Genomic DNA, 23,781 nt, shown 5'->3' with positions numbered 1-23,781 from the left:
TGGTTTTCAGCCAAAACAGGGGAGACTGAGATGAGATATTCAAAGGAAATGTTTTCCTGTGAGGGTGGGGAGGCCCTGGCCCAGGTTGCCCAGAGAGGTGGTGACTGCCCCATCCCTGGAGGTGTTCAAGGCCAGGTTGGATGGGGCTTGGAGCAACCTGATCCAGTGTGAGGTGTCCCTGCCTATGGCATGGGGTGGAACTGGGTGGGCTTTAAGGTCCCTTCCAACCCAAACCATTCTGTTTGCTGGCTCGCAGAAGAGAGAGGATAGAGCAGGCAGGCTGCCCTTAGCAGGGAGCTGGGGAAGCTTTCCAAGCCCAACAGTGTTTGCTGCAGAGTCCTCCCCATGTTGCCAAGGGAAGGCCCCATGAGTGGGCAGCATCAGAAAGAAGATATCTTCCATTCACAAGAATTCTCTAGCCAGACTTGCACTTTAATAAAAAGCAACGAAGGACAGAGAAGATATCAAATAATGAATCTGGTCCAAACCCCAGCGAGGCAGGCTGGAAGGCTGATGCAGCTGCGCTGAAGCAGTGGTTTCATTTCATTAGGGTTTTTTTTCACTTGCTGTACCTTTTCTGGCTGACTAATCCCAGGTGCTCAGCTACACACATCTTTACAATTCCAATTAAACCATTCATGGCTGGATCTTCAGTCTTTCATTTCGCATAAAAGAAAATAATACAGTGAGAGACAGGATTTCCGACGTGGCTCCAAAGGGAAGCCAGGCACCTGCGTGGACCTGCATCAGGGGGAAAGCGCCCTTCAATTCCTAACAATGAGACCTAACGTTAGAGCAGAAAGAGCATGAAACAGTGCACAGTCCAGGAACTCCCCACGACTGAGAACGGCCATCTGGCCTGTGCCTCAGGCTGCCCTGAGCTTCAACACCTCTGCAAGCTGCTTGTGGGAATGTGGGTAAAGACTGACTCAAACACTATTCTGAGATGACGAGAAGGTGCATTGCCGACAGGAAAAGAAATCCACAGGTCAGCATTCTTCCACCACTTGCCTGGATGATGGCTTAGTTCAGCATTACTGGTTTCTCTGTTGCTGACATTTAGTCTGGGGACCTCCCTGCTAAAAGCCATCCAGCAGCTCTACTATGGTATTATGAATTACATGCCTGTCAATGTTTAAGAGGCATTTGGACAATACCTTTAATAACACACTTTATGTTTTGGTTAGCCCTGAAGTGGTCAGGAAGGTTGGATGAGATGATCATTGTAGGTCTTTTCCAGCTAAAATATATCATATCATATCATATCATATCATATCATATCTCATATATCATATCATATATCATATCATATCACATCACATCACATCTCATCTCATCTCATCTCCTCTCCTCTCCCATCCCATCCCATCTCATCCCATCCCATCCTATCCCAAACACTTCAAATATACTACACTCCCCATTGCCAGGAGCATCGGAGCTTGACCACAAGTCATAGTCTTGGAGATAAGGGTAGCACACTGCTAGAGAAGGAGAAAAGACTTCTGATGAACAGAATGGCAATCTTGAGCAGCCTTAAAGCACCACTCAAAGGCCTCTGACCCATCTGCTCAAGGAGAACGGAGCCCCTTCTGCTGTAACAGTCTCAAAAGAAGTGAGTGCAGAGACCTCTGCTCAACAGTCAGATGTGACCCCATTTCCAGACCTATTGTAATTGCCATGTTCAATCGGAGAAGAGTAATTCTTCTACAATGGAAATGAGACCTGGAACAAATTCTGCACATTGGCAGCATTTGAGCACAGGTGCTGAGTACAGCAGGCGGTGCAGAACAGAAATGACTGCCTTCTCAGGTAAGAAACCTTAGACAAACCCCCTTGGCTTCAAAGCCTGCTGACAGCATTCCATCCAACCATCCGCATCACAACAATCTCAGAAAGGGTAAATTAAAACCTAGGAAACTCTGCCACTAACCAGCAGGATGTTATAGGGAGCTGATGCTTATTTTTAGCTATCTGACAGTCTATTAGATATCTCTGACGTAAATTATAGGTTGTGTACAAGACCGACTCAGAAATCACTGCAGTGTGAACCACACTGGGAATCCAGGCAGTGCAGGAAAGAGAGAAGTTTAATTTAAACTTTAGATGACTATCCAAAAACCTCCAAGAAAAACAGAAAAAAACCCCAATAAAAGAAACAATTACATCCCTTCACAATTATCTATTTTTAACAGATTACTCCATTAGCTAAAAAGAGATGAGGGAAAAAAAAAAAACCCAAAACAGAAGAATGTCATGCCAAGATAATTATGCAGAAGATAAAAAGCAGTGCTGTGATATGCCTAGAGACATGATTTATTTACCTTGTTTCTCCACATCCTTCAGCGGATCGACTCCTGGCGACAGAATAAAGAACATTGGGGTTGCAGGTCCCGATTCCTCAAAGGTTGTTGCAAAATCCAGAGATCTGCCCACCACATATTTACTGCCAAGCTTTTCTTCTACAAAATCTCTGCCAGTAAGAAAAATGTTTTGTTCAGAAAAGTCAGATTTCCCTGCAAATAATCAGTTAAATGAAACTTTGTTTTCATTTTGCTGATTCCAACAAGTTAGAAACAACAGAAAAATGGGTATGGAATAATTTCAGAGTGAATCTTCAGGCTGGGCTTCAGGATTGATCATTACAGAACAATGTTTGGCACTTTTACAGGGATAAAATGAAATATGGCACACCAATATCTGACAAATGAAAGGGCGTGAGAAGAGAAAACAGCGCGACCTACCAGCCCAGCGCTGTATTCAGAAGTTCAATACAAGTAAGGGCTTGATTCTGACAGAGGTATCTCAGGAGAGAAGAAAGAGTTAAGTTAATATACAGACAACTGCTGTGCGCTTTGTAGTCCATGCAGCCTTTTGAGAGGAAACAGTATTCCTTTAGATTTAGCACCAAAAGTAATGAAAAATCCAGATGATTTACAAAATGACTTTGTTCTGGAAAGATAAAAGAGAAAAGCTCTAAGAATATCTATCGGGTGTAGCTAAGCCTCCGTATGAGAGTCACGAGGGAAAACAGAACTGAGTGAACAGGACGAAAATGGGCTCCACAGCATTTGAGGGGCTCTTGATCGGGGAGAGCAGGGGTAGGACGAGGGGGAATGGCTTCAGGTGAAAGAGGGGAGATTTAGATTAGATATCAGGAAGAGGGTGGGGAGGCCCTGGCCCAGGATGCCCAGAGACATCGTAGCTGCCCCATCCCTGGAGGTGTTCAAGACCTGATCCAGTGGGAGGTGTCCCTGCCCATGGCAGGGGAGTAGAACTGGATGGGCATTAAGGTCCCTTCCAACGCAAAGCATTCTATGACTCTAGCACTCAGAAACAAGTCTGTTTCTGCTGGGATTCACAGCTTGTGGGATTTGATACCACAATTTGACACTGCAGATACCCAAAACTCGATGAATGCGTTAAGACGTACACAATCTTAAAATGCTACTGCTTAAACCAGGGATGTTGAGGCTAAAGTCCTCATGGCCGGAGCGTGCAGCTCTCCAGTGCTCTCCAGGATTCCCTACTTTATTAAGAGTCACAGACACAACACAGCTTTGAAGGTGCTTAGGAAAATAACACACCAGATGACCACTACCCTTCTGTACAGTGGCTTTTTTTGAGGAACATGATATTCTTAAGGAGGAACTTGGAAGTCAAAGTCATTTTGACTGCCATTGTTACCAATAATCTCAAATTCGCTTTTAGGGTATGCAATCTCCCTAAACAAAAGCTCTTCTTAACACTTTCAGGCCTGGTTTCTGCCTATCCTGTATTTTAAAAAGAATTTTATTCATGAAGTTCTACAAAGACCTGGTGTAGGCTCTGTGAACTGTTTCTGACTGCACATGTTTACATTCTAACCTGCTTCTGGATAAGAAACAAAACAAAAAAAAATCATTTAAATACTCTTGTGCAAACAGAAAAGCTTGATGCACCCAGACACTAAAAATATCCACCCCAGCTTTTGAACTTGGATTCCTTTACCTTTTCATAAAAGGGTAATATGAAAAGAATCGAGGAATTGAAAGTTTATGTTCTAGTTATTTTTGAGCTATGTGAGTATCTCCATTTTGATTGAAAGGAATGAATTAAACTTGCTTAAACAAAACATGCACTGAAAAGCTCAGAAAGACAAGAATTTATCTTACTCAAACTAAAGAAAAACAGTAAAAACAATCTTTTCAGATGGAAGAAGATGGGGAGAATCTAATCCTATAAGAGTATCAAATGTATAAGATAGTTTAGAACAGTGTAATTGCGATAAATTATAGTATTTAATTTAATAAAAAATAATAATACAGACCATAGTGAGACTTCAGTCAGTTTTGTCTGCATTTTTCTGTGAAATTTAAAGCACAGATAGAAATCTAGTCCATACGCTGAGCAGCGCAATCTGCCACACACATCCCTATACATGCACATGCCAGATGGTGGAGCAATATAACCTGTCTGAGAGGCAGTGGCAAGAGAGGCATAGCAGAAATGTCAGATCATAGACGACTAAGACAGAGAAGGAAGAAAACAAGTCCTAATGGGCTGAAAGACCTTTAGTTTCTCCTGGAAGAAGCATATTGCTTTTGCACACCTTCATACAGTTTAGATTCACCAAGTTACCTTCAGTATCTAGTTTACAACTACAAGTTTTACAATTAGCATCGCAGAAATATTGCATTTTACAGGAAAAAAAAAAAAGATAAAACCTCTGTAAGACTTTCCTTTATTTCTACGCTTTATTCCTGTGCCTAAGGAAGAGCCATAAGCAAAGCGGTTGAGTCCCCATCCCCGGAGGGATTTAAAAGATAGGTAGATGAGGTGCTCAGGGCTATGGTTTAGTGGTGGGCAGCTCAGGTTGGACTCAATGACCTCAAAGACCTTTTCCAACAAAACAATTCTATGATTCTATGACAGTAGCTAACATTGACCCTAATGAACACTAGAAGTTCGCTAGTATTGCTAGTACTAGTTCAGTAGTTAATTAGTATTGCTCATTAAAAGACTCTAGCAGTCATGATGACGCTCATTTCTAACTGGGTATGTCTGCTCCTCACCCAGTGTGACATACTTTTTTCCATTACCACTGGGGATGTTGGGTTAGGTCTCCCTAAATAAGAAGTTCCAGTTAAATGAATTGCGTTGACTGTCTCGCAGAGTTCAGAGATGACTCGTTCAGGAGACTCCTTTACAGGAAACCATCTTGCAGAACTCACAATCCATAATAAATAAATCATAGAAACGTGGAACGGTTTGGGTTGGAAAGGACCTTAAAGCCCATCCGGTTCCAACCCCTGCTACAGGCAGGGACACCTCCTACTGGATCAGGGGCTCCAATCCCCATCCAAGCTGGTCTTGAACACCTCCAGGGATGAGGCAGCCACCACTTCCCTGGGCCAGTGCTTCCCCACCCTCACAGCAAAACATTTCTTCCTAAGATCTCATCTCAATCTCCTCTCTTTCAGCTGAAAATCATTAACTAAAATCTAAACATATTCCTGAATTACTCTTGTTCCCTAGAAAACACACCACTAAATGTGCCTTCCAAGCAAGAACATTACAGAGATGGCCACGAAGAGCCCCTACCTGACAGCATAGGTCATGCGATCCGGTCGAATGGCTCTCATTATGCACAGGCGCTGCAAAGCTGACTTGTTCTTCCATTCCTGGGGGAACTTCTCCTTTTCAGGACACTCAGATTCAACAAATTTCTTCCACCGTTTTGCAGACCCTTCAATATCCCGATCCAGGTTTCTGAATTCCTCCATGGACACAAGAGCCTAGAAAAATTCAAGGAAGGTCTTCAGAAGAACAATCCTACGTGCCTTCAAACAATTTTTCTACCATTACTGACTCCTCATGTTTTGTCCCACCAAAAGGGTCATAATTGGAGCCTGGGAACCACAGCTGGAAAAACACCAGGATTAGACTTTGTTCCTCCTTCTTTTCTCAGTTCTGTTGGCAACAGACTGTCACAGAAGCAGGAATTAACATAGGCCATTTGCAGGGCCACGGGAAAATATGACTGAGGACACTTTCATACCTGTGGAAAGTACATGTCCACGTGGATCTTCTGAACTGCAATGTGTCTCAAGGCTGCCCACAGAACCTCAGCTCCAAAATCATGCTGCACCTACCACAGCCTTCCCCGATGGTCTCACCCACTTCACTGCAACATCCTTCCCCAGCCAACAAAGCCACATACGGCATCCAGGCCTGCTTCCCTGCAGCACAGTCGCTGTGACATGGGAATTGGGAAGTTACAGTATGGGAAAGGATGAAAGCATTGGGCACCATCCACAATGAAGGTCTCCATAACCAAAGCGAGAAGCAATTTGCTCTCCTGTTTTGAAACCAGAACACAGAAACCTCAGGTGACACCCTCGCTACTATCAGCGAGCCCAGAAATGCCTGATTTGGATGAGAGCTGGAAATTCTGAGTTGGCAGCTGAGAGGAGGAGCACATTGCTGCCATTCCTGGGAGCTGCAGGTCTGCAGACAGCCCCCCTAGTGTTCCAACAGATGCAGAGAGAATTGTACAGCAAAAATCACAACAATCGATGGGAAAACATAGTGTTTTCCAAAATTGCAGCATCCAGGGTGCTCCGTATCCAAAGCTAAACTCAAGCTTGCCAAACTCACCAAAACTGCTTTTTAAAGTGATTTCATACTTGGAATATTCATTCTCTTTATCTTTATACACATGCAGTTATTTTTGACAGGCTGAGAGAATTGGGCTTGTTCAGCCTGGAGAAGAGAAGGTTCAGAGGAGATCTTCTGATACCTGAAAGGGGCTATAAGAAAGCTGGAGAGGGACTATTCATAAAGGCTTATGGTGACAGGACAAGAGGAAATGGGTATAAACTGGAGAGGGGCAGAGTTAGGCTTGATATAAGGAAGAATTTCTTTCCCATGAGAGTGGTGAGACACTGGCCCAGGTTGCCCAGAGCAGTGGTGGCTGCCCCATCTCTGGAGGTGTTCAAGGCCAGGTTGGATGGGCCTTGGGCAGCCTGAGCCAGTGGGAGGTGTTGGAACTGGGGTTGGCAGAGGGGTTGGAACTGGATGGTCTTTAAGGTCCCTTCCAACCCAAACTATTCTATGATTCTATGATTTTTCTCCCTGTTCCCCTGTGCGTACAACTCTCTATCTCCATAGTCTGCTGCTCACACCGCAGCACCGAGACTTTACCACACAGTCAGAATGACCACAAAGCCACAAATGTCTCTAAACACTGTGCAAACCGTACATGGTTGGGTGATTTCTTTGTACAAATATGCAGACCATCCCATGCCAACGTACAAATCAAATCACTCACGTTTAGACTTGCCAAATTCACACCACTCAGTACTACAAGAAATAGGTAGCTGAGAATGGTAGCAGAAACAAAAGAATGTCCCAATGTACAGCTGAGTAAGGCAGTAAATAAATGATAATTACAATGAAAATGTAGCTAGATTTTTCTTGCTAGAAAGTGCCAACTATAAATGTTATGCAGAGAAGTAAAGAATCCAAATTTTTTTTCATACAAGTGGTGGCAAAACGTATTGCACAGCTTGTGAGGTTCTTCTGGTTTTCAAGCAAAATTCTCGCTGAAACAAACATCTTCAGAGCGTTTTGCATAATCTGAAGCTGTAAGCAGTTGAACATGAAGTGGAAGAGACAAGTGAAGAATAAAAGAGAGTGAATGAGCTATTTTCTATAGAAACGGAAGGATGCACTCGGAGAGAAGCAGAAGCTTCTTGATGGGCAGAGGTGTTCTGCACCATTAATGATCCAGCTCATATGCCATACTGCTCCACTGTGGAAAGCAACTGAGAAAGCTCCTTGAAAAATACCGGTGTCACACCTTGTTCAGTTCAATGGAAAAATAAGCACTTGCCCAAAGGGCTTTGAATGTCACGCAAATGCCCTGCCTGAAGTGCTGAGAAATCATGTCTTGCCCAAATTCACAATTTCATTAGTAACTCCTAAGAAGACAGAGACAAACGCAGAGTGCTTGCAATAGCACTTGATCTTTAAGGTCCCTTCCAACCCAAACTATTCTATGACTTCATAGCTACAGCATAGACTGAATCTATTTGGTGCTGACCATCCGCATGCCAAACTCCCAGGGACCCTGAGGAATTCATGAAGAAGGGTGTAAGCAAAGTAGTGATGCAGCGGATGTTGTTTCCACGTACGAATTAGCACTAACGTGGTGAAACGTCAGCAACAGAAGTACTTGCTTCAAAGTCAGTGCCATATCTCACTTTCTATGGAGAACTAGGAACGGGAGCACAGAACATGAGAACTTGAGCTTGAGAGTAACAATGAGTATTCTCTGATCTGCCAAAGCCTTGTCCTTGCAGCAATATATATGACGCACCTCTCATAGCTGAACCAAATACAATGTCAAACATTGAAGTCAGTGGATTCATCAATGCAAGTGCTTATATAAAACATTTTAACGCTGTTGACTTTTGAAGTGGCTTACTTAAAATATCACTTAGGCTGCTGATGCTTCAAGAAGTCTCTTGGTGAAGTTAACAAGGGAAACTGAAAAACTGCTTTCTTCTTACCAAATGACAGACATGTAATCAGAGATTACAGTCTCTCTCTCCCCGAACAACATGTTGCAGAATCAAGAGAGCTCTAATTGCAAGTATAAAGTCTGTATTATATAAATTAACACTAAAACTTTCATTAGTCAACAATTTTAATTGCATTTATTAGGAGTGATGGTATTAATAAGAGATGCTGTTATTTAAAGGCCCGTGCAATGAAAGCAATCTCAATCACTGCTCTTTCTGTGAATATTAATTGCTTTTCAATACCTTTGCTGTGAAATTTTCCATGAAACTTAGACCAACAACAATATGTCACCGTTTCCAAGTAGCAAGAGTGAAAACAGGAATGGTCCGTTGCACAGCAGATGGGTACTACACATCAGCCTGTGTGGGGTAGTTATTTTTGTCAATGTAATGAAAAATACATTTATGAGTTAGAGTTGCCATGGAAATTCAAACAGACAAAAAACATTCATCAAAAGGAAATGTGATCAAAAGGGCTGGAGGACACCAGTTCATATCTTTGCAACCCAAGCTGTCATCATCTCTAGTGGCTGGAAACAGGACAGTCTTGAGTTGATATCACAAAATGAGACTTTGCCAGGAAAACTTGAGAAGGACTTGGGGGTGCTGGTTGATGAGAAGCTCAACAGGACCGGGCAATGTGCACTCAACAGCCCAAAAGGTCAACTGTGTCCCAGACTGCATGAAAAGAAGCGTGGCCAGCAGGTCAAGAGAGTGGATTCTGCCCTTCTATTCCTCTCTTGTGAGACCTCATCTGGAATACTGTGTCCAGTTCTGGAATCCTCAACATAAGAAGGATATGGAGCTGTTAGAACAGGTCCAGAGGAGGGCTATAAAGATGATCAGAGAGCTGGAGCACCTCCTGTATGAGGACAGGTTGAGGGAGTTGGGATTGTTCAGCCTGGAGAAGATACAGCTCCGAGGAAACCTTATAGCAACCTTCCAGTACCTGGAGGAGCTACAAGAAAGTCGGAGAGGGGCTCTTCATAAAGGCTTGTGGTGATAGGACGAGGGGCAATGGGTATAAACTGGAGAGGGGCAGATTTAGACTAGACATTAGGAAGAATTTCTTTACCATGAGCGTGGTCAGGCTCTGGCCCAGGTTGCCCCATCCCTGGAGGTGTTCAAGGCCAGGTTGGATGGCCCTTGGGCAGCCTGATCCAGTGGGAGGTGTCCCTGCCCATGGCAGGAGGGCTGGAACTGGATGGGCTTTAAGGTCCCTTCCAACCCAAAGTATTCTATGATTCTATGAAAACAAGTCTCTTCACACCATGTCAAGGCAAGGATCATTGTTTCCTCAGAGAAAATGATTTTACATTCACTGAATCACAGACAACTTGTTTTATCACTTTGGTTTCCTATGACAGTTTCTCATCTAAGTCAAAACCAGCTTTAAAGCGGAGCCGATATGTCAGCAGATCCACAGATTTCACACATTCACAAATGCAAAGCACTGTCTTTTTTTCTCACATTTTTAGGAAATACAATGTGTATCAGCCACTGGCTACGAGAAAGAAATCCTAGTTGCCATTGCAGAGCAATGCTGGTGTCCTTTCAAGGTGTCCTTAACATAATGCCCTTCTGAGGGGGGACAAAAGGGGATCTTTGCAGAGACACTGTCTTGGGGCAACAAGAAAAAGTCTCCACCAGACGGGCACAATGAGGAGATGATGCACTCCGCTGCCCCTCACTGCTTGCTGCCTCCAGAGGATGAGCTGAGTCTTTAGTGAAAAGAAAACTTCAAAGGTCTGGTGTCACTGCTACTGCGTGCAATTTATCTTCTAATGCCAGATGCACTACAAGCTTTTGTAAATTTATTAGAGAAAACACTTGCTGTTATCTCTACAGGCAGTTACTCTAAGGACACGATCTGGTCCAAAACGGCCTCGATTTTAGGCATCATTTCATAAGTTTTCATGAAATATAAAAAGAAATAATCTCCATCTTTTCTCCCCCCCAGCTCTGAAGGAAATTATTCTTTAAGAAAAAAGATTGTTTTGCATTTTAAACCATTTCCATAATTTCAAATGCGCTGCCCCAGGGTCATCTGAGGGGAGAACAGCTGAGGGGCAAGGCAAGGCAAGCCAGTATCTTATTACCATGCTCTGCGCTGACCTAAATAGCGTGGAAAGAAACACAGTGAAAGTAAAACCAGTGCTGTCCAAGTGAGCTTCTAACACCTATTAACCACGGTCCCCAGTAGCCATGAGGCTGGTTCTTAAAAAAGCAGCAATTAAATCATAATAAAAAAAGTATTGTGAGGTTGTTTTTCTTTTAAAAGCTCTCCAAATAAGGAGTCTTCAGGTTAGGATGGATTCAGACTTCAGTTCTTGCTCCTTATAGATCTTGCTTTTTCTGAAAAAAAGGAAAAAAAACCCTCTACTCAAAAAAAATGAGGTCTATAAGGAACACACGGAACAGCAAATCTCTATAAAAATCACACAAATCGACAACACTGGAAAGAAATTAGATTTAATATTCTCACAGGTTATTAAACCTGTGAGATGATTAAATCCTAACAATTAGTCATGATTTCACTTGCAAAATGAAGGAAGTTTGGTTTTCTAAAGTACGTTATACAGATTTTAAGCAAAGCAGGATCCACAAAGGGAAAGTCCAGAGTGCTCAGCAGTTTTGCAGCTGACCCTGACGCTTCTCCTGGAAAGGCAATGTCATTTACAGACAGGAAAATTCTTCACCATGAAGGTGGGGAGGCCCTGGCCCAGGCTGCCCAGAGGCTGCCCCATCCCTGGAGGGGTTCAAGGCGAGGTTGGATGGGGCTTGGAGCCCCTGAGCCAGTGGGAGGTGTCCCTGCCCACGGCAGGGGGTGGAACTGGATGAGCTTTAGGATCCCTTCTGACCCAAACCATGCTATGATTCTCTGATTACACATGACAAGTAAAGGATGTAGCAGACCTAACCTGTGCCAAAGCCACCCGGGCCTCTTAGCCACTCTTAGCACCTCCCTCCAGGAGAGATTTTCATGACTAAGGCTCCTGTATGGATCAAAGCACACATCTGTCCTGGGGTAGGTGCTCATTTCTAACAGGAAGGGTGTAAACACTCCGACAACGTGCCCTTCTCAAGCCTTTCCCTCTGTGTTTCAGCTGAAGGTGCCTCCTCAGTTTATGAGGATCAGCTCTGCAGCACCAGCGGGGCACATCTCCTGAGCTGTGGTACTGTCAGACCGACAACATCCAGACCTGGTTGCCCACACAACTTAAGCGATGGAAGGCCAAGTTGGATGGGGCTTTGAGCAACGTGATCCAGTGGGAGGTGACCCTGCCTATGGCAGGGGGTTGGAACTGGATGGGTTTTAAGGTCCCTTCCAACCCAAATCCTTCTATGATTGCATACGATTCCCTTCCCTTCCATTTAGAGAGTGGAAGAACTATTACTTGTGAAATGACCAGCTGACAGCAGGCTTTGTGGCACGGGTAACATTGAGAGTGAAGGATGGAGGCTGACGCTGCTGCAGAGGCATCCAGAAAAATTTCCACCCTCCAATTAAACCAACAAAGCATGTCTTTAAATATTTGATGTCATCAAAATCTCTGCCGTATTCCAGATAAACATCAGATCATTAGCCAGCAAGTTAAAAAAAGACAAGGAGATAAAAAAAAAAGGTAAAATGTTCTCAAATAGTATTTCTGTGAGACAATGGGAATGTTTTTGTGAGTCTTGAGTGCAGGTGAGGACGGATGAATGTTCTTAGGAAACTTCTGGATGTGAGCAGATAAATGTACAACAAAGTGTCATAATCAATGTTCTCTATCAAAGATGTGCTGTATATCTGAAGAACTGAGTTAATGGAAGCGGTTTAATTAAGACCACGATTTGCTGGTATAATAATAATTTGGAACGTCCGTGGCGAGCTGCGAGCCTTTCATATCTGACCAGCCTGATCAAAGCACCTTGCTTAAGCACAAAGAACACAATATAGGCGGCAGATTGTGTCACAACGAAACTTCGACCAGAATGAAAAAGTTCAGTGTCTAGAAAGTATGAAAACTGAAAGAAGAGAGATTTCTGCTCTTTTGTTAAAAAACATCCAGTTTTCTTAAATGTAAAAGATATGATTTGGTATTTTATCTCATAAGCCACACACACAATCTTATCTGCATTCTGCAAAATTATAAATATGGAGTTAATATACTACTTTGTCTACTGCTGTTCTCCTCCTCGAAAGCTGAATTCAGTATTTAGAGCTCATTATCAACACCACATTTATTAAACAATGCCCTTTCAGTAGCGTTTTCATATCTACATAATGAAAATTCTTCCTCTTCAGAAAAAGATGAGGGAAATGATTTGGATAAAGAAGTAATCCAAGTTAGCCAGGTGTGTTCTTGCTGTATATTAAATAGCTTCACTTATCCCATGGGACACATCTGCCTTCAGCAATGAAGAGGCGCTGCAGAAAATATCACAAAGAAAATCAGACTTGGGAAATATGTATCTGTGCAAAGGAGATGCAGAGCTGCCTGGATCCAGCCCGAGGGAACAGGCTGCTGTGGTGGGGGCCAGACGCATGCACAGTTACCAGGGACCACAAGAGTTCAGCAGGAGGCAAAGGGCCACGAGGCAACATGGACGCAGCTCCTCAGGAAGGGCACAGCATGGAGGGAGCCAGAGCTTGGGAGAATTTTGCAGCATCGATCACCAGGATCACAGGAAAATGCATGTTTTGCCTTGAGAACCATCCCCATCTTCTATAAACGGTCAGTTTTGGCAAAGGCAGCTGTGAGAGTGAAGACCATAAGGGTCTTCACACCATAAGGTAAAGACCACTGGCTTCTTTAGTAGTGGTGAAGCTCAGGAGGAACCTAGCTAGAACTCTGGGTATGTTCATATGATCTTTTCTAGGCAAATACAAACCGCTCTGCTGAACCCCTAAGAAACACAAGTGTAGTCTTTCGGCACTTCGCATTGAGCAGAAGATGTGTAACTATGCCTTGTCTGAGGCTTTCCCTAAGCTAATAAACCCTACTGATGGGCAGATCGTGTTAATGCAGGACTAAAAGCATGCTTATGCATCAGCTGGTTCAGGGTAAGCCTGTCTCAGATTAAGGCGAGATGTTTCCATCTATCCATCTCAGACCCTCGTATAACTACACAGTGAGGAGAAGACACACAATTCTTTTCTTGCCTGCTGATTCTCTCCTGAATCCATGGCTACAGAAGACATCCAGGCATGAGCTCACATGAGCCACATAGTTTGCTGGTATCTCGCTGGCTCACGTTCGACTTTGGCCAACCCCTCTGCTCTCAGAAAATGACTGGATACAGCCAAGGGGTTAGATAACTCCAGAGACTGCCAGAAGAAAACAATATGTGAGGCGTCTCTAGTTTGGGAGACAAGTGGAGTTTCGCTGCATGTATTCACGCTGTGCAACGTCACAACCTGCCAGGGCCAGAAAATAGCTGCTGGCCCACTTCACTTGGTAGTCTATATATAGTCTGGAACACCCAACAGCCATAAACCCCAGATCAATTCAGTCAATACTCATCTCCCATCCAGGAATCAACACCTTAATCGACACAGGCTACAAGTTCAATCTCACAACAAGAATAACAAAATGGCCATTTTGCACCTGGCTGTGATCGGATGTCATAGAATCACAGAATCGTTAAGGTTGGAAAAGACCTCTAAAATTATCAAGTCCAACTGTCAGCCCAACACCACTGTACCTACTAAACCATGTCCCAAAGTGCCATAGCTACATGCGTTTTGAACCCCTCCAGGGATGGCATCTCCACCACAGCCCTGGGAAGCCTGTTCCAAAGCTTTGCCACTCTTTAGATAAAGACATTTTTCCTGATATCCAAATGAAACCTCCCCTGACACAACTTGGCCATTTCCTCCCATCCTATCGCTTATTACTTGGGAGAAGAGATCAACACTCACCTCACTACAACCTCCTTTCAGAGAGCTGCAGAGAGCAATAAGGGCTCCCTCCAGCCTCCTCTTCTCCAGGATAAATGTCCTGTAGTTCAAGCAGTAGCATCATTGTACCTTCATGGCCTAAGGTGTATCCACACATTTATTGGTAAGGTAACCAACAACCAAGGCAGGAGAAACTTTACAACCTTGCACACACACAAAAAAACATTTTCAGAAGTAACAACAGAAATAAAAACTTTCAAGCTAAGCTCTGGGAACCCAAATGGTGAGGAAAATATAACCTAGTGTAATCAAAGAAATTGAAAAAGGGTAGAAAACCTCATTAAGAGTAAAAGTATACTTTTGCCTTCTCAAGAGATCATTAAGTATCCGCAAAAGACAGGCCTGAACTGAAATGACCAAATGTATTGAACACCACAGTCAGGGACTCAGCAAAGGCACCACTTTCATTAAATGGTATCATTTTCTCCCCTTCCTGCTCTTAACTAACCCTTCAACAACCCAGAGGCAGTATTTGCACTGAGGCTAATGACTGTATCTGCTGCTAACATTTCCCCTTGCTCCGGAGCGAACTAAAGTGCCTCCACAGGTACTGCTTTTTCTCCCACGTAGCCTGACTGATGAGCAGAATTGAGTTAAGCTCAGAGCAGTTTTTCTCAGCCTGTAGTTAGTTGGAATTCAATTCCTGTTTCAGCCTTAAAGACCCACTAAAGAGCCTGAAATGTACCCAGTCTATCAGTAGATCTAATAAAAGATATTACCGTTCCCTACAAACCGTGCCCTTCTGGAAAGGTGTGTGGGTTTCTTCATTTGGTGGTAAATACTGAGCTTCCCTGGTCCGCACATTATGGCAAAAAGCTCTGTAAAACTTTTTACTGAACGTAAAAGAAGCTGGAAGATTGAATCATAAATGTGTGTCGGATACTCCAACAGGCTGCCCAGAGCAGTGGTGGATGGCCCATCCCTGGAGAGGTTCCAGGCCAGGTTGGATGGGGCATGGAGCAACCTGAGCCAGTGGGAGGTGGCCCTGCCCATGGCAGGGGGTGGAACTGGATGGGCTTTAAGATCCCTTCCAATCCAAACCATTCTATGGTTCTATGATGAACACAGCTGCACAACTGCAAAGGATTATTAGCCTATATACGCTGTTCATCAAACAAACCCAATAAATAATAAGCCAAGTCACAGAGGTTACTTGCAAGCCCAGTGTCCTCAACATTAAATGCATTTTCCTTTGAAATGAATGTGAACAAAACAGAAGGCACAGAATGGGCCACTAATACCAATATCGATTTCTTTTGACGCTACTATCTTGGCCTGAAACCCTTGGCAAGAGGAGCACTTTGTCCAGAAGCATTTTCAATGTTTCTGTGAAAAATTATCAGAATGCGAAATTCCACTTTGAATTTGAAATACGGATCTGAAATGTGCTTTTCTCAAGCTTTGTTGAAGAAACAATTTATTACAACACTTAATCTTTCCGATGAAAGAAAAGGAGATTTTAGCCTGCTAATAAGCTGTAAAGAAGCCATGACTAATTAACCTAATTATAGCAGTCTGTGACAAAATGTGATTGTACTAAAACCATGCCTCAAGTAACTGAAGTTGCCAAACCCTCAAAGGCTAATAAACCAATGCACATTAATAGAATACAAACACTAATAAAGTTGACAGCAGACATATTATTTATAACAAAATCAATACTACAATCATCATAAAAAAAAAGTCTGAAGAGTATCGAGTATCTGATAATATAGAACTCACAAGCTGAAAACCCTGAAACGCATCAAAGTAGCGCAGATTATTGACCAGTGACTGCAACTCTGAGCTGTGTGGCTTGTGGGGACAGAAGAGGAATGCAGAGGTTGAAGACACCTGACATGTGCAGCACACTTGGACACATTTACATCCTCCCATCTCACAGTTCAGTAGAAGTACATGCAGATCTCTTGGCATCACATAGTTTCCATCTAAACCAAAAACCCCAAGACACACAGTGGGAGAGAGGAAGCTGAGTGCAAAAAGCTCATCTTTTTCACTGAGGCTAATGACTGTATCAGCAGTAAAACACTGCAATGGGAAGGTCTAACAGCTGCCAAGTGTTCGGAGTGATACCTTGATTCCTCCCCAGGAGTGATCAGACAAGAAGTCCACAGGGCTTGTGACTCCGGTCTGCGCTGGGTATCTCAGTAGGAAATCCAGTTCTACCACGTTGATTTCTTCATTCATCAGAAGTATCTGTAATTCCAAACAAACAAGATATCCTTAGGCAGCCAGGATACAGGACAGTAATACACTCCAGCAGATTAGCAGGGAGGAGCTGGAGCACCTCCCATCCAAGGACAGGCTCAGAGAGTCGGGGTTGTCAGCCTGGAGAAGAGAAGGCTCCAAGGGGATCTTATAGCGACCTTCCAGTACCTGAAACAGGCTACAAGAAAGCTGGAGAGGGACTGATCACAAAGGCTTGGAGTGATAGGATGAGGGGGAAAGGGTATAAACTGGAGAGGGACAGATTTAGACTAGACGTAAGGAAGGATTTCTTCACCACGGGAGTGGTGAGGCCCTGGCCCAGGTTGCCCAGGGAAGCTGTGGCTGCCCCATCCCTGGAGGTGTTCAAGGCCAGGTTGGATGGGCCTTGGGCAGCCTGAGCCAGTGGGAAGTGTTCCTGCCATCACAGGAGGGTTGGAACTACTTGATCTTTAAGGTCCCTTCCAATCCAAACTATTCTATGATTCTATGATTAATTATTCAATCACACAGCTGCCAAACTTGTGGCTAACAAGTACACAGTGCTTCACGTTGGAGGGATGAAGCATGCCACGTAGGTGCTTTGGGTCTCCCCAAAAGCAGACCAGAAACAAGAATGGAGATTGGCAACATAAGAAGACCAAAGTTTGGGAAAACTGTGTAGCAAGGGCTTGATCACAGATAGCAGGCTGAGGAGAAGTCCCTGCCAGCAGAGACACAGCCTGCAGGGTGTACTGCAAGTGCTGTGCTTGATACCTGCAGCTGGAGAACAGACAGCTTTCTTTAACGGAACCAGAGTGCGCATCCCTAGCACATGGTACAAGGTCTTATCCACCTCTCACTATCAGGTTCCATTTTGAAAGTAAATGGAGAATGTTTAAAAACAAACAAAACCAAAACAAAATGAAAACCGAAAAAAAAAACAACGCCAACCAAACAGAAAACTGTGCATCAGGTAGGTTCCTATGGTCATTCAGCTATTCCTGATGATCCTGGACTCAGTTTTGGGCCCCTCAGTACAAGGACGACACTGAGGGGCTGGAGCACACCCAGAGAAGGGCAACGGAGCCGGGGAAGGGTCAGCGGTAAAGTGGTAAAGCACTGGAAGAGCCTGCCCAGTGACGTGGTGAAGTCTCCAGCCCTGGAGGGCTTCAAAAAGTGTGTAGACGCGGCACTTCAGAACATGGTTTAGTAGGCATGGTGGTATTGGGCTGACAATTGAATTGAATGATCTTAAAGGTCTTTTCCAATCTTCTATGATTTATGATTCGAAGATTTTGTTCTGTTTTTACCATCGACAGTGGCTTTCAGGAATAATGACACGTGGAATAAACCACCAGAGCAACGCTCAAGGTAATTCTGGAAACCCACACATGCTCATGAACCCAACTGCAGCCAGTGGTCCAAGTGCACTGTCAGACTGCTGACATCTCAGAGCCAAACTCCAAAACCCTGAATATCAATTCTGGGCAGAAAAAGAGCAATGATAAAGCAGCGAGTTTGTCATTTCCTTGTCACAGATCCTAAACTGTATCTCATTATTGCCTACTGGGCAACAGCATCTCTTCCACCAATGATGGCAACGAGTTACTCAATCCAAGCGCCAACTGCTTTTTTATGTGGGAGAATCCCATGTCTCATCACTCAGCTGCCTCCACACACTGAAATTGTGGATGCTGGTTTTACTGACAGCTCAAAGTGACCCAATAACAATTTGTAATGCTTAACGAGGTCACAAGCAGAATGTGTGCTACTTAAATCCTCTCTTTAAACATGTAGACTGGAAAATTTAGGTATCCTTTGGGTCAGACAGTCTGACTTTGCAAAACATAAGCTTTTACACACAGAAAATTTATTAACTAAATATATTGTTAGATTCCATTTTTTACATATATGTGTATCTATACCTGCTCTCCTTTTAACATAGAATTTTGTTATGTAGAATTTAAAAAGCTGTGGCAAACGCTGAATCAAGGCAAACTAGACCTGCACGGCGTTTCAACAGTACAAACTTCATATCTGCATTCTACATGACAGAGCATTTAAAGTCATTCACTGCACAAACTTAGTAACAACTTCGCAACACCATACCAAGCACTATTTATTGATTGAATCCGATTTTAGCGTAGGGGCATACAAAGGTCTCCTTGCTCAGATCATTACACTAACATACCAGACAAAAGACAGCAGGCATGTAGAATGCATTTCTTTTGGATAAAACCATTAAGCCTTCAAGACCAGCTTACATTGCCCTTCTTTTTCAGGTCCTGCAAGCTGGTATTACTCTCTCAAATAACCATATGTCAGCATAATGCAAATCAAACACAGCACCTGTAACACTTATCAGCAAGAGAGGCAGAGAAGAAAATCAGTTCCTCAGCCCTTGCATTTGCTGCTCTGATGCTGAAGGCCACAGCTGTGACAGTCGGAACTTTCTCTGCATGCCAATATCTTTGCCGGTAAAATAAATCGTTGCATACAAATTGCATGAAATGGTGGTGTTTACCTGGAAGGTAACTTGAGCGGTGTAGGTCAATTTATCACACTCAAACAGCCCCTGGGTTGTGTACTGGAACACGGAGAAGGTAATGCTGTCGATGAGGTTCAGCACACGCCCTGCGACGCTCTCATCTGGAGGTGCCCTCTCAATGGCTTTCTGAAACACGATGTTGAATGCCTAGGTGGGGAGACACAGACAGACACCGATGGTTTCTAGATGGTCTTTGCATCCTCCTTGGTACCACCAGAAGTGCAGCAATAAGCAAAACTGACTCAGATACTTTCTCTCTGGAGTGACAAAGAAAGCATTCATAGAACCATAGAACTGCTTGGTTGGAAAAGACCTTTGAGACCAAGTCCAGCCGTACCCATCCGCTACTAAACATAGCCCTGAGCACCTCATCTATCCATCTTTTAAATCCCTCCAGGGATGGGGACTCAACCACCTCCCTGGGCAGCCTCTGCCAGTGCTGAGAACATTTTCAGTGAAGAATTTTTTCCTGGTATCTACTTCCCACTTCCAGTAGCGCAGCCCACCAGCTTCAGGAGACGGAAGAACACACCTAGAGGCCAAACCCCATATCTGCCTTTAGCTGCTTTTTCCAGAACATAGAGCCAGGCAATGATGACATTCTCCGTGACATTATGTTCTCCTGGGCTTGAGAAAATAGTGCAGAAACAGGCTGACTGAATTAAGACACAAAAGGTGTAGGAAACATTTCTCTGGCCAAATGTCTTCTCTCATAGGGATTACACAGTCCACTTTATCTGCAAACGGAGAGGCAAAAGATAGCAGCACTCCCAGAGGGAAGCACACCTCCCATTGCACAAATGCTTCAACTTGGAAAAAAGCAATTCTCCTAGATTAAAAACAAAAAAAGTCCAATGAGTATTTTCCTGGCTGGAGAATGAGGAGGTGAGAAGGGCAGGCAGGACTTCATCTTGTGGAAAAGGGATTAAGCAGTCAGTGAAATCCCCTCAGGGATGGGTGCATGCATTGAGACTGATGCTTTTATATAAGATACTAAGGTTTCTTGTAACAACATTTCTGAACGAAATGGGAAAAGACAAAAAACTTTCAGAGCTGCCCGAATTAAACCCATTCGCAAATTATCAACTGCAACTGGAATAAGAAAAAGAAAACAAAGGTTAAGTCCTGATCAGTGTTGCAAAGGCTCCATAAAGTGGGATCCAGTTGATAGGAAATAACCACGCCAATACAAATTAATCTCACCAACCGGACTAGGCATGTCTGTGTTGCCAGCATTATTTTTAGGGTTCTAGAAAGGAAAAACAATGCCTCAACAAATTAAAGTTACGTTGATACCTACTGCATTATTAAATAATTGCAGAATGGATTTTCTTGCTTTAAGTTCTTTAAATTGTGTTAAAACATGCTGCAGAGATACAAATAAATCTTATGTGCTCTAATTTATAATGGGCTTCTAGCTGTGTGTAAGTATTTTAAAACCATTTCCGTGCATCTTTACACAATGTTTTATGATCTGTCTTCAACATTTATTAGATAAAAACATTTCACCCAATAATTTTCTATGTATTTATACACATCGCTAATGTTAACTGGAAAACATAAACCAAACAAACCCCAGAAGATGTAGATTAAAGGTGAAACCTCAGAAACTCCTCTATCTATTATGTATGTGTAAGGAATGAATCTTTCAAAAGGCACCCTTGCACAAAAGATACTCTGTACATTTTTCTGGTAAAATTATTTCAGCATATGAGTCATAAACAGCAAAAAGAAAAGCTTTTTTTTTGTGTGGATGCGGCTCAAAATATTGTACTCTTTTCTCAATTACTTTTTTCAGGACACTTGTCAAGGTAAGAAATCGTTTGGAAGAAGTTCTAGATTAGGATGCTATCTCATTTAACCCTCCGGCCCCCAAAATACCTTTCTCCTATGATAAAAAAGTATTACTTTTATTAAAACATTAAAAGCAGAACTCTTTGATAAATACCTGTCCCGGTTAAGCCCACTCCCCTGTCCTGGTCAGTAGTTAAAACTGGGCAGCTTCCCACACAGAGAAGGAAAAAGGGAAACAACGGACACCGAGACTTGCGGGTTGGAAACTAACACCAAAACAATTTTAATGCAACAATAATAATAATAAAAGGAAGAAAACCATTAATAAGAAAATTTAAAAACATATACAAGTGCACAAAAGCCACTTCCAGCTTTCCAATGACCATCGTCACTGCTGAGCCTGCAGGGGTGGGGTGGGGAAGGTCCCAGACTGGGCTCAGCAGCAGGCGGGAGCTGGACTCGGGAATTGCATCCAGGAACACGTGGATGGGTTGAGGGGCAGACAGACAGGCAAGGACCTCCCTGAACAACAAACAGGGAAGAGAAGGGGGCGAAAAATGACCCTCGTGATTCCTAAGCTTTTATCCTGACAGGAATATATGGCATGGAATGCTCTGTTGGGCAGGCTGTGTCACCTGTCCGGTCCACACCTCCCAGCAGGTTTGATCTCCCTTGCCAGTGACTCTGCGATGGCCTTAATTTCCACAAGAATAGGTGTGAGCAGTAGCCTCTCTGCACACCAACATCCTTGATAAGAACTATTGGGCTGAAAAGTCGGGAAAAAATGTTCTGCGTTAGCCCAAACCAGCACAATACTCCGAAAATTTCTTGGGTGTCTACTGGCCAGACCTACTGAGACCCCTCTGCCAGGGCAAGGGTTTGTCTGCACTTCCATTTTTAGTGCAGCAGGTCCATAAAAACTGTTCAGGGACCAAGGTTTCCCCAGTCTTGAGCAGCACAGTGTTTGCAGTGAGCTTTGGACCAACCTTTCCCAATGGGTGCTAAACACTATTGCAACTAAAGGTAAGAGTAATGTATGTAAAGTAGACTTAAAGAGAAATAAATTACAGGCAACTTTTCCATAAAACCAAATCACTAGAATGGCGTTAGCCTGATCAACTTTATGCCTGGGAGCTCAGATATCCCCGAGGGGCCCAAGACGATGACTTTGAACCTCAGTAAGAGAGAGAAGCAGCGGCACTGCAGGTGGGAGGAGGTCCCCACAGCTCATGGGCACAGTACCTTCAGAGAGAACTGGTACATGGGGTGGATGGCATGGAGGTCGTTCATGGTGAAGTACAACAGAGAGGCTCGTGCGGCAGCAGGCCTGTAGTGCTCTCTGGCCTCATTTATCTTTGCTTCTGTCACCTTAGACTCCTGGACCTGGGAGGAAAACACAGAACAAAACTACTGTGAAAACATGGTTGTGAATTGAACGTGCAGCCCAGGAGAGGGTTAGCATCTGTCACAAATCGGGGGCAACCTGCAAGGACCAGCCTCCACCCTCCAATCCACGGTGCAGCCAGGCTTGAGATGCCTGCTCTCCGCACCTCTCCTCCTCTGGTGTATCCTCCATTTAACTGCATTTACCATCCTGTTGCCCAGCCCTCATTCCAAGCTTCTCGCTAGGGTCTCTGCTCTTCACTGGCTGGAACTGCTTTTCTCATCGATGACTTTCTCTTGCTATTTGCCCCCATCCCGTGCAGTCTAATAACACAGGGCTGAACAGACTTAGTCCTGCCCTCAAGGCAGCTTTCCCCAAGGCTGAGAACTGCTAACTGATAGGAGCTATACATTTCCCTTCCTCACCAGCATGTAACACACCCCTACCTTGCTGGCCAGGTGCCTGCACAGCTGCTGTGATGGACACGGCAAAAATCCTTTTTGCCTGAGATCGCAAACTCAACAGATTCCAGTCCCCAGTCAGTACTAAAATCCATCTTAACTGAGAAAGTGTGATGTATTCAGGACTCCACTGGAACAGTTTAAAGCTGCCTTGATACAGTATGTAGATTGTATTGTCTTTAAATCAGGCAGTGACATTTTCACTGGTTTTAAAATAGGCCATTTAACATACAAAAGCCCCAAAGAATTAAATGGCTTGAAGCTGTCCAGAGTGGAAGGCACTTCAATTTGTACCACTTTCTATTCTCTACTCAGCAGAAGGGGTAGAGGTAGGCACAGAAAGAAGTTACGCTCCAGCCAGAAATCCTTCAAGATATCATCACACAAATGCTTTTCTATAGGTTACGTACCTTCTCCTCAATTCCTGCGGCTGTCTGTTTTGTGATCTCCAAGTTCTCCACCAATGCTGTATCTCCCAGGAAGTTCCCAGATGCTGATGACAACCGAGAGAGCAAGTTGTCCTCTAACGTTTTCAATGTGATTTTGAATCCGTTCTGTTGCTTCGTGAGCTCCGACTGCAAATAAGAAATTCAGAAAGTTTTAGCTGTGGTAAACCTGTGGTAAAGTAAGGGTTAACCAACTTCACATGGGAACAGGCTTCTACCTGGCAATCGCTATAGTCCAATATTGCTTAATCCTGCTCTCTGCAGCTCCTGGGCATGGGCAGAGCTCTGGGGATCACTCTATCCAATAAGCCATCAACTCAGATGAACCTTGTACGGCACAGAAAGCACCAGGAGAACGGAGCCTTTTTCACTACAGATGTACTAAAACGCTAGAAATTAATCAGGAGGAAAAGACCTTCACCCCCTATCTCAGACATTCTCCACCTTCTA

The 23,781-nt window shown here is 43.8% G+C and overlaps 1 protein-coding gene across 1 annotated transcript in view; it reads right to left on the bottom strand.

The window, feature by feature from the left end:
• Positions 1-23,781, bottom strand: part of DNAH9 (dynein axonemal heavy chain 9) — a 128,684-nt gene that overhangs the window by 39,628 nt on the left and 65,275 nt on the right. Inside the window, exons 22-27 of the mRNA XM_054083560.1 lie at positions 23,296-23,460; positions 22,283-22,423; positions 19,223-19,393; positions 16,585-16,707; positions 5,581-5,774; positions 2,322-2,470 (exon numbers count right to left, since the gene is read on the bottom strand). Coding sequence (XP_053939535.1) covers positions 2,322-2,470; positions 5,581-5,774; positions 16,585-16,707; positions 19,223-19,393; positions 22,283-22,423; positions 23,296-23,460 — 943 coding nt within the window. The remainder of the gene's footprint in view (positions 1-2,321; positions 2,471-5,580; positions 5,775-16,584; positions 16,708-19,222; positions 19,394-22,282; positions 22,424-23,295; positions 23,461-23,781) is intronic.

This window comes from Cuculus canorus, chromosome 18, assembly GCF_017976375.1.
Source record: "Cuculus canorus isolate bCucCan1 chromosome 18, bCucCan1.pri, whole genome shotgun sequence".
NCBI classification, from domain to species: domain Eukaryota; kingdom Metazoa; phylum Chordata; class Aves; order Cuculiformes; family Cuculidae; genus Cuculus; species Cuculus canorus.
This window is presented reverse-complemented; position numbering and strand designations above follow the sequence as displayed.